This window comes from Oryx dammah, unplaced genomic scaffold, assembly GCF_014754425.2.
Source record: "Oryx dammah isolate SB20612 unplaced genomic scaffold, SCBI_Odam_1.1 HiC_scaffold_2, whole genome shotgun sequence".
NCBI lineage: Eukaryota > Metazoa > Chordata > Mammalia > Artiodactyla > Bovidae > Oryx > Oryx dammah.
In genome coordinates, this window is record NW_024070186.1 from 176,347,599 (window position 1) to 176,359,987 (window position 12,389).

At 32.8% G+C, this 12,389-nt stretch overlaps 1 protein-coding gene across 1 annotated transcript in view; it reads left to right on the forward strand.

Annotated features, from left to right (window-relative positions):
- LOC120882546 (ATP-binding cassette sub-family A member 3-like) overlaps positions 1-12,389 on the forward strand; it is a 229,630-nt gene that overhangs the window by 161,977 nt on the left and 55,264 nt on the right. The window contains exon 21 of the mRNA XM_040266561.1: positions 7,159-7,381. Coding sequence (XP_040122495.1) covers positions 7,159-7,381 — 223 coding nt within the window. The remainder of the gene's footprint in view (positions 1-7,158; positions 7,382-12,389) is intronic.

Below are 12,389 nucleotides of genomic sequence, written 5' to 3' on the forward strand. Positions count from 1 at the left end.
GTTGTAACTTTTGGTTCTGAGGAAGAGCTAGGTGGATCCATGTCAATGTATGGCAAAACCAATATAGAATTGTAAAGTAAAATAAAAAGAAAATCAACAAAAAAAAATTAAAAAGTAAAAGGATTAGAGGTTAAGGTGGTATGGAAGAGCTCCAGGGTAGAGAGAAAAACCTGATGTTTTTCTCTTTGTCATATGCACTACTGTAGCCAAGGGGCTCAATGCTACCTTCCTCTCATGGTTTGCCAGATAGCCACTTACCAACTTTTTGAGGCCACTAGTTATTTTTGTTACTACATGAACTAACTGGGGGAGCTAATGCAGATATTACCTCATAAGCCATGATTTCCCTCCTCCATTCGCTACCAATACTTACTCCTCACCCTATGCATACATTGCACAAATTCTAATCTATTTATTTAAAAAAATTTCTGATTGTTTTAGCTACATTCCACAGCTATAATATATTATTTTATAAATCACTACTTTCCAAATATTTTCTGATTTCTAAAATACCTTTGAACTGTGAGGTTTTCTAGAAATGTATGATTTGATTTCTAAGCAGTTTGAAAATATATTCATAGCTTAATACCACTTTTCTTGGAGATTTTATGAATATTTTCAATTATTTGAAATATATTGAGTCATATTTCATGATCCAGCATGTGGTAAATTTTTATAAATATTTTATGTGTATTTGATAAGAAAATATACTTGTGATTTCCAAAGGGGAGAGATAAGAAGGGAAGGAAACATTAAGATTTTAATAGATACAAACTGCTATTCACAAATGAGAGAAACAACAAGGATATACTGTATAGCATAGGGAATTATAGGCATGGTAATAATCTGTAATGGGTACAATCTGCAAAAATACTGAATCACTGTGCTGTACATTTGAAACTAACATAATATTGTAAATGAACTACACTTCAATAAAAAGACTTTGTCTCCCACTGTTATTGAGGGCATTATTCTATGTAGTCAATTTTGCTCATTGAGCTGCTCTTCTCACTACTGTTACTGACATTTTCAGTCAGTTCAGTTCAGTCACTTATTCATGTCTGACTATTTGCGACCCCATGGACTGCAGCATGCCAGGCTTCCCTGTCCATCACCAACTCCTGGAGTTTACTCAGACTCATGTTCATTGAGCCAGTGATGCCATCCAACCATCTCATCCTCTGTTGTCCCTTTCTCCCCCCACCTTCAATCTTTCCCAGCATCAGGGTCTTTTCAACTGAGTCAGCTCTTCACATCAGGTGGCCAAAGTATTGGAGTTTCAGCCTCAAGATCAGTCCTTCCAATGAATATTCAGAACTGATTTCCTTTAGGATTGACTGGTTGGATCTCCTTGCAGTCCAAGGGACTCTCAAAAGTCTTCTCCAACACCATAGTTCATTTGCCTACTTGTTTTTATTTTCTGTAACATTTTGATATAGTTTGAAATTTTGCTTCATGTAATTTTCTTTGGGGAATGAGTATATTGATGTGTGCATACATATTTAGATTTGTATTTTCCTGGTGGGTTAACCCCTTTATCACTGTCATTTTCCCCTTTTCAATGTACTGATATCCTAGCCTTAAATTATACTTTTTTGGCAATAGCATAGCCACTTTGATCATTGTTTTTTTGGTATATTTTTTTCCATCTTTTTATATTCAATTTTTCTGGGTCTTTGTATTTAAAGTATTTATATAAAGTTTGTGGGTTTTTTTTTTTCAGGCTAACAATCTAGCTTGGTGCATTCTAAGAAGTTTGGGCTTATGGCATCATCTTATTTTTTTCCTATTTAAATAATCTATTTTTATTTCCTCTTTCTCCCTTTTTTCTGCTCTCTATTAACTTGTGTTAATGCTTCTTTTAGTGACTGCCTTAAAAATTAACACACACATTTGGTTAATTACAAGCTATTCCTTTTACTACTTCCCTAACAGTGCTAAGATCTCGTAGCCTTATCATTTCAATGACTCCCTCTGACTTTTTGCATTACTATAATAAGACATTTTCATTTCTACATACCCAAAAAGTATTATCACTTTTTATGCAGTAAGTAGTCACGCTTGTTCATAGAGTTTTTTTTATTGCTTTGCATTTTTATTCTGAAATTTTACATGACATCAGTTTTCTCTTCCTGAAGAACTTTTTATGATAGTTTCTTTAGGAAAGTTATGATGACAAAAAAGCTTAGATTTTATTTGCATGGAAATTATTTCATTTTCTTTACCTTTTGAAGAATATTTTCCTGAACTTCCCCTCCTATATTTTAATAATATTCCAATGTCTCATGGCTTGCTTCCATCAGTTTCTAAGAAGTCAGTTTTGGTATTTTTACCACTACTACTCTTTGGAATGTAATATATCATTTTTCCTCATGATTTTTAAAAAGATTTCTCATTTTCACTTAGATTTTTATCCTTATTACTATATTTATTGCTATACTTGGGGGGGGGGTGGTTTGGCATTTACCCTGTTTGGAGTGCTCAGAGCTTCCTGAATTGGAAGTTTGGTGAGAATTAATTGTTTAAAATAACCTTACACAACCTCTGAGAAACAGTTTTAGACCTATAGCAGTTGTTCTTTAGGAGAATGCCCAAAAAAAGGAAAAGTCACATTCAAAATAGTAGGAAATTTTATTGCATTTTGACTGGCCCTTGACTCAGCCCCTTCCTCCTGCAGAGTCATCTTGGTCTATAGGAGATGGCAATCCAGTTGCTAGTTATCTCTCTCAAAGTGAAGAAAGTAGAACATACTTTATTTACAACATTCTGACCTGTCTTGAGAATGTTAAAAGATTTGGTCTCTGTCTAGCCTAACTTGGATCTCAGATGGAAAGGGATGAAGGAGGGATGGATTGGGAGTTTGGAATTAGCAGATGCAGCCTACAGAGTGGATAAACAACAAAGTCCTACTGTATAGCACAGGGAACTATATTCAATATCTTGTAATAAACCATAATGAAAAAGAATATTGAAAAGTACATACATTTATGTATCACTGAATTACCCTGCTGTATAGCAGAAATTAACACAGCATTGTAAATCAACTATATTTCAATTTTTAAAAATGTATTGGGATTTCCCTGGTGGTCCAGTGATTAAGAATCTGCCTTGCAATGCAGGGGATGCAGGTTCAATCCCTGGTTGGGGAACTAAGATCCCACATGCTGTGGAACAAAGTATGTGTTGCAACTACTGAGCCCATGCACAACCAGAGAGTCCATGCACCACAACAAAAGACTCTGCATGACACAACAGAGCCAAATAAATAATAAGTATTAAAAACTGTATTAAATATGCTCAAAGAGCTAAAGAAAAATACAAAGAACCAAAGAAAATTAGGACCGTGATATATGAGCAAAATAAAAATAATAACAAACAGAAACTGTAATAATAAACCAAATAAATTCTGGAGCTAAAATATATAATAACTGGTTGAGAAAAACCCTGAAGGATTTCAACAGAAGATTGAACAAGCAGGATGAAGAATTAGCAAGCTTTAAGAAAACTGAAATTACCAAGTCAAAAGAGCAGGAGGAAAAAATAATGGCAAAAAGTAAAACAGGCCTCAGAGAATTGTGGAGTTCCATCAACTGGATCAATTACACATAACAGGAGTCCCAGGGAGAAAAGAGAGAAAGAACAGGTGAAAAGATATTTAAAGAAATAATGTCTGAAAACTTCTCAAATTTGATGAAGGACATGAATCTAAAACCCCAAGAATCTCAAAAAATAGCATGTAAGAAATAATCAAACAAGACCCATACTGAGAAACATGATAATTAAACTGCTGAAATTCAAAGACAAGGAGAGGATATTCCAAGTGAGAAGTAACTCCCTGTGTGTAAATAATCCTGAATAATATTAATAAATAATATTACTAATCAGTTTCTTAGTAAAGATTTTAGAGGCCAGAAAGCAGTGGGATGACCCATTGAAAATAAGAGAAAAAGTGTCACTGAAGAATTCTATATCCAGCAAGCTGTTTTTGTAAAACAAGGAAGAAGTTAAAACATTTTCAGATAAATGAAAGCTGAGGGACAACTAGGAACTCCAAGATCAAGGTACTGATTGGTTTCCTAGTGAGAACTCTCTTCATGGCTTGCAGATGGCCACCTTCTCACTACATCCATACATGGGAGGGAGAGAGAGAGCGATCTCTCATCTTTCTTCTTCTTCTAAGGACATTATCCCATCATGGAAGCCCCACACTCATGACCTCATCTAAATCTAATTACATCCCAAATACAATCACATTGGGACTTAGGGCTTCAAGATATAAGCTGGCAATATGAGGTGGGGAGACATAGCATTCACCCATAACACTGAATAAAATTTTTGTTTGCCGCTCCACTTTTCTACAGGTTTTAAAAGACAAATGTATAAAAATAGTTACAAATCCATATTAGTGGTTTACAATGTATAAAAATGTAAGTTGTAATATGAATAACAAAGAGTTGGAAGGAGTTGTATAGTAGTAGAACTTTTATGTGTTATTAAACTTAGGATGGTATCAATTCAAATTGGATTATTATAATTTAGTATGTTATATGTAACTAATGATACAAAGGAAATAGCTATAGAATACACACAAAAGTAAAAGACAAGGGATTCAAAACATGTCAATAGAAGAAAACTGAATAAAAAAGAAGACAGCAACAGAGAAACTGAGGGACAAAAATGAGTTACTTAAAAAATAGCAAAATGAAAAACGTAAGCCCTTATCGATAATTATTTTAATTTTAGATGGATTAAACTGCCCAATCAAAAAGCATGTATGAAAAATTGATTAAGATAAATGATTTAAGTATATGTTGTCTAAAAAAAACTCATTTAGATCTAATGAATAAAAGAAAGAAAAAGCTGAAAGTGAAAAAGTGGAAAAAGATATTCCATGCAAATAGTAAACAAAAGGGAGCTGAAGTAGCTATACTAATATCAGACAAAATAGACTTTATGTTCAACAGTGTTGAAAGAGATAAAGAAGGGTAGTATCTAGTGATAAAAGGAGAAAATCACCCTAAATAGCTAAAACAATTTTGAAAAAGAAGAACAAAATTGTAGTACTCACTCTTCCTAATTTCAAAACTTACTAGAAAGCTACTGTAATCAAAAGAATCTGGTACTAGTGGGTCAGAACCACTAGTAACCAATGGGACAGAAATAAAACCCAGAAATAAACTCTTTCATATATGATCAAATGATTTCTGACAAGAGTTCCAAGACTATTCAATGGGTGCAGAAGAGCCTTTCAACAAATGATGGTGGGAAAACTGCATATTCACATATAAAAGAATGAAATTGGATCCTTATCTTATACTGTATAAAGATGTATTTGTATGACAGTAATAGCACAGGCAAGGGGGTAGGGAGCAGAGCTATACTGTAACAAATTTTTTCTACACTATTGGTATTAAACTGGTATTAATCTGGGGGGAAAATTTTAAATGGATAAAGTTTTAAATGTAAGAGCTAATACTGTAAGATTTTTAAAAGAAAACAAAGGGGAAAAATTTTATAACATCAGATTGGCAGTGGTTTCTTGGATGTGATAGCAAAAGCACAAGCAGAAGAAAGAAAAAGATAAGTTAATTGGACTTCATGAAAACTAAGAAAACACATAAATCGAAGGGCATTGTCAACAGAGTGAAAAGGCAATCCACAATATGGAAGAAAATATTTAACATTTTATACCTGCTAAGGTATTAATACCCAGAATATATAAGGAATTCCCCCAAATTAACAATAACTCCAACAAACTCAATTCAAAAATGAGCTAGAGCTTGAGTAGACATTTCTCCAAAGAAGGCCGATAAGAGCATGTAAAGATGCTTGACATCAGTAATCTTTAAGGAAGTGCAAACCAAAAACAGTAATGAGACACTCCTTTATACCTATTCAGATGACTACTATCAAAAAGAGAAAATGACAACTATTAGGAAGGATGTGGAGAAACTGGAACACTGTGCACTAATTGTGGGATTCTAAAATGATGAAGTGAAATGAAGTCGCTCAGTCGTGTCCGACTCTTGAAGCTGCTGTGGAAAACAGCTTCACACGTCCTCAAAAAACTAAACAGCATTACCATATGAGTTAGCATTTTCACTAACAGTGGAATTCCAAAAGAATTGAAAGCAGAAACATTTGTATATCATTGTTCATAGCAACATTTTTCACAATAGCCAACTAGTAGAACCAACTCAAGTGTTCACTGATGAAAACATGGATAAATAAATATGATATATGCATACAATGGAATATTATTCAATCTTTGAAAGTACTGAAATTATCATACATGCCACAACATGTGCAAGCAATTGAATTCATTCTATTTCTCTTGAAAGTCTGCTCTGGTAGAAACAAAGTAGTCATGTCCATAATACCCAAATATTTTCACTAATGTTATATTCGCTTTTTTGTTGCTTTTTCCATTACCATTGAAAACTTGCTACCAATCACATAGTAGATCTTATCAACATAACAATGCTGTTCACTTCTCAAGTATCCTGTTACGTAATCACTTATAGTTCACAATAGATAACCCTAGAATATTTGGCAAAACCACAATTAATAACTTACAAGATGCAGACCTCTGGAAACTTATTTTCCTTAATAATTCTGTAGGTTCTCTCTTTCCTTACTTAGATCCCCTATAACTTTGGGCTTCCTTGTTTGCTTCTCAACTGAGTGGCTGAGATAGGAAGAGGAGGGTTAGAAATACAGTAGCGTCAAGAGGCAGAATCTAAAAACAGAGAATTGTGAAAAGTAGGTCCCTTAACATCACAGCTTACAGCTGCCAGAATGAAAACCTTAACAAAAGTTTTCTTACTAGGAATATAATTTCTGGAAATATAGAGAGTGAGTTTTTCGGGGGTTGGGTGACGAGGCAGAAAGAATATACTTTGATCTTGTTCAAGAACAAAATGAAACTGTTCCAAATAGAAAAAACTAGTAGAAAGTAAAGTAAAGGGGTTCTTCTCACTGATAAGGAAAACGTGAAAGTACCTCACAGCCATGATCACAGATCAAATTATTTGATTCATATAAAATATTCTAACAAAGAAAGATTTATCCTTCTCTGAGTTTATTGACTTGTGTTCTCATGTATTATATTGCATAGTTTTCTTCAGTTTGACTTCATTTCTGTATTCTGTATCTCAGGTGGTGTTCATGTTCTCTGACTTGAAAATATTGGTCACGGATTACCGCCTTCTGGATACATTGCTCATCTTCATCGTGTTTGGCTGGTCTGTCATCCCCTTCATGTACCTGATAAGTTTCCTGTTTTCTAGTCATACCAGTGCCTACACCAAGCTCGTCATATTTAACTACTGTGCAGGGATTGTTGGTGCGGTAGCAGATTTATTTATAACCTCAATTCAGGGTAAGGACTTAAAGCAATTTCCCCTTTTCCACAGGAATAGTTCAAGAGAAATTGGCTTGAAGAATCAAACATTGCAAAATTGTTTGCTTCGGGGTTTCTGGGGAAGTTTTATGCTAGTGTTAATAACCATATTAAGTGTCACTAAAATTATAAGAATCATGTTGTGATTTGCAAAACAAATTATGACACTGATATTTTCGCTAACCCAATCCTCTTCCTGCAGGGTTATTTTGCATGGCATTTGCAGAATATTTATCTATTTATTTTCCTCTTGATTTTGAGATTAAGGAGAAATTGACTGGATTGGCAAAGATATCAAACAGGAATTTCTTAGGAGATAGACTATTGGCATGCCTTTATTAAATCACTCTACAAACATTATTGTGATCTGTTTTAAGTAATCCAGCTATCCTTGGATTTGCAGAGACTGAGAAGAATAAGCTTCCAATCCATTGTTGACCTTAAATCATGCCCTCCCATGAAATAATTAATTCCCTGAGCTAGCTGAAGATCTATTATAATATTCACTGCACACTTATTCAAGGGGGAACATTAAGCCATATGAGAAATTATTGATTTCTGAATAGCAGACTAAGAAACATATAGGAGGATACTTAATCACATTGCTATTAATTAGTCTGTATTTGTTTTGTATTGCTACTGAAGTAAGTTACCACAAAATTAGTGAATTGTGCAGATTTATTATCTTACAGCTTTTAAACAAATAAGTCTCGTTGGGTAAAATCAAACTATCTGCAAGACTGTGCCCACTTTTGGAAGGTTTAGGGGAGAATTTGTTTCCTTGCTTATTTGAGTTGTTGGTAGAAATTCAGTTCCTTTATATTATAGTCCTGAAAAATGGATTTTTTCTAAAATGGATATTTTTCCTTTCTTAAGGAAAGAAGAGCTCACCAGTGAAAGGTCTCATCTCACACTTGGAGTTTTCTTTGTGGGAAGTTTTGTTGTTAATTATAAATTTATTTTCTTCTTGAGACAGGGCTATTAAGATTTCTTATACTTCCTTTCAGAATTTTTGAGAGGTCATCTTTTTCAAAGAACTTTTGCATTTCATCTAAGTATCTAAAACTATTGACATAAAGTTATTCATAACATTTCCTTATGATTCTTTAAGGTCTATTCTAACTATTGATAACTGCTCATTCATTCCTAGTATTCTGTATTCATTCACACTCTCCTACCCTTTCTGTCCAATCAATATTTGCCACTTTTTTTTTCTTTTCAAAGTGTTGCTTTTTGGTTTTATTAATGTTGTGTATTTTTATATCCTGCTTTATTAATTTCTGTTCTTATATTTATTTTCCTTTTTTTCTGTTACCTTGGATGAAATTGGTTAGGCTTATTCTACCTTTGTAAGATCAATTATTACATGATTTTAAACCTCTCTCCTTTGGAATAATATATGAGCACTTAAAGCTATAAAGTTTCTTCTAAGTACTAATTTAGTTGTATCCCACACATTTAGACATGTTGTATTTTCAGTATCATTGAGTTAGAAATGTTTTATAATTTTTCTTGTAATTTCTACTTAACCAAATGTTCGAAGACTTTCTAGGATTTTTTGTGATCATTTTTTAAAAATTTATTTTGTACTAAAATTGATCTCAGTTCATAGTTCAGTTGTTTAAATGTAATTATACTCTGGGACAACTTCTCTGCTTAATCACTACTGGTATGAAGTACAGAATATGTTCATGTCCCATTCAAGGCAGTTCTAAAAGCCCCTACAATATTATATTTTTATTAGAATACCCTCGTGAAATATCTAAGAGCTCTTACTCAGTATGCCTACATATGACATGTGACACAAAATGATTATAAAAATAGATACTAACCTGACTTCCTATAGTAATAAGGTGTACTCTAAGAAATATTTCTAGGAAAGTTGGTTTAGCATGATTTCTATTCAGTTTCATTGTAAGAATAGCACTATAACTTTATAGGACCATTTGTTTTCTCAGGGACAATGACCTGCTTATTAATATTCTCTGAGGAGAGTTATACACAATTTAAAGAATGCCAAAATGCAAAATAATATTCAGTCATTATAAATTCAGTATTCTGATACTCAAAGTCTTATTATACATTTGCTTAAAATGAGAGGAGATTAAGAGGTAGTCTTTGAGCAAAATAAGAAGAAATTATGGTGAACCAAACAAATTAAAATCATAATAAATGAAATAAAAAAAATTCACTGGAAAGTTTCAAAACAGATTTAATCAGGCCAATTCTGTGAACTTAGAGACAGGACAGTTAAGTCTAAGGAAAAGACAGAAAAAATAGTGAAGAAAAGTGAATAAAGTCTAAGGGATCCCTGAGACACCATCAGGGAGACCATACATATATATTGTCCCAGAGGAGAAAAAAGAGAAAAGGAGGCAAAAACAATATTTCAAGAAAAAATAGTTAAAAACATCCCAAATTTGATAAAAGATATGAATCTACAAATACAAGAAATTCAGCAGACTCCATTTAGAATGAATTTAGAGATCCTCATGAAGACACATTGTAATCAGTCTAGAAAGACAAAAAGGAAGACCTTGAAAACATCATGAAAGAATTAACTCACCAAGTTCAAAGAGTTCTTGATAAAATTGTGGATTTCCCATTAAAAACCATGGAAAACAGAAAACTGTGGAATTAAAAAAAAAAAAAAACAGAAACTTTATCTATCAAGAATTCTATATCCAGCAAATCTGTCCTTTAAAAATGTAGAGAAAATAAGAACCTCCCAGATTTTATAAAAAGGCAGGTAGGTACACTACCACTCAACTTGTATTACAAGAAATGTTAAAAGGAGTCATTTTGGATGAAATAAAATTATGCTATAACATAACTTGAAGTTGTATGAAGAAATAAAGATCTTCAGTAAAGGTAACTAGGTAAAGAAATATGAAATCAAGATTATTCTATTTTTCTTTTGTAACTTTACACCTTGAGAAATGAGTAAAATAAGAGAAAACTAAAGCCAAAGGCAGCAGAAGGAAGAAAATAATAAAGATTGGAGATAAAAGAAACAGTGAAACTAAAAGGAAATTCGTTGAAAAGAGCAACAAAATTTAAGAACTTCAGCTAAATTGTCTAAGGAAAAAGAGAGAAGGAAATAACTGCAATCAGAAATGAATGTGAGGAATTTACGTTTGATTTTCCAGAATAAAAAGTTGTACAAGACTGAAAGATTGCACATCATAAATTAGATAACTGAGATGAAATGGAAAAACTTATAAGAGCACAAAAATAATCTAAACTGACTGAAGAAGAATTAGAAAATCTCAGTAGACCTCTAACAAATAAAGAGATTAAAAGAAGAATGAAAAATCTCACAACAAAGAGAAGCCCAGGATCAGATGGTTTAACTGGTAAGTTCCATCAAACTTTATAAGTAACATGAATTTCCCTAAAACTCTTTAAAAATAGAATATGAGAGAACAATTCCTAACTCATTTTATGAGGAAATCATTTTCCTATAGCAAAGGCAGATAAAGGTATCACAAGAAGAGATAATTAGAAACAAATACCTTTTGTGAATATATGTGCAAAAGTCTCTGGCAAAGCAGTAGCAAACAAAACCAATAGCAATTTAAATGATTACACCATGACCAAGTGAAATTACACCTGAAATGCAAGGAAATTTCAACAAAACAAAATCAAATCATTCATTGTCAAAATAATGGGAAAAAATCCCACATGATTATCCCAACTGATTCATAAAAGACATTTGACAAAATTCAGTGTGCTTTTATGGAAATACACCCAGATAATTAGGATTTTCTCAGAATGACAAAGAGTATTTATGTAAAAACTGCAGGTACACTCAATGATGAAAGACTGAAAGTTTTCCTTCTAAAATCATAAATAAGATAAGAATGCTCCCTTTCACCATGGCTATTCAACATTGAGTTGTAATTGTAGCCAGAGAAATTGGATGAGAAATAAAAATTTTAAAATATTTAAGTTGGAGAGAATTAAAACTGTCTCTTTTCACAGATAGAATGATTTATATAGGGAAAAGCCCAAAGAACCATCAGGATGGTTACTATAGCTAATGAAAAAACTAGCAAACTTTCAGATTACAGGATTAACACATAAAAATCAATTTTGTTTCTGTACACCAGTGATAAAAAATTTGAAAATGAATTAAAGAAAGCACTTTCATTTGTAATAGCATCTGAAATAATTAAATACCTAGGAAAAATTCCAACCAAGGATATGAAAACTTGTGCTGAGAACTATAAAACTTTGCTGGGAAAAGTTAAACAAAACCTATATAAATGGGAAAATATCTATCTTCATAGATTAGAAGACTTAACAATGTTAAGATAAATACTATGTAAAACAGTCTACAGATTGATTCAACACAAACTCTACACAATTCCAGCATCCTTTTTCACAGAAATGAAAAAAATCCTAAAATTCATGTGGAATTAGAATGGGCTCAGGGCTTTCCTGGTGGTTTACATGGTAAAGAATCCGCCAGCAATGTTGGAGACGTGGGTTTAGTCCTTGAGTCTGGAAGATCCCCTGGAGAATGCAACTCAATTCAATATTCTTGCCTGGAGAATCCCATGGACAAAGGAGCCTAACAGGCTACAGTCCATAGGGTCACAAAGAGTTGGATATGACTGAAATGACTTAGCACACAAAATGAACAGAACAATGTAGAAAAAGCAAAACCAATACAGTATTGTAAAGTAAAATAAAGTAAAATTAAAAAAAAAAGAATAAAGTTGGAATTCTATGTTTCTTGATCTTGAAACTTTCTACAAAGTTACAGAAGATTTTGGGTCAAGATGGCAAAATAGGAGGATCTGGGGTTCGCCTCTCTCCACTAATACATCAAGAATACACCTACAAGTGAAATAATTTGCACAGAGTACCTACTGAACATTTTTAGAGGACCTCAGACACCTAACAACCGGGAAAGATCCCCTAATAACCTGGTAGGATGAAAAAGAGGAAAACAAGGTAAAGAAGAAATAGAGTGGGACAT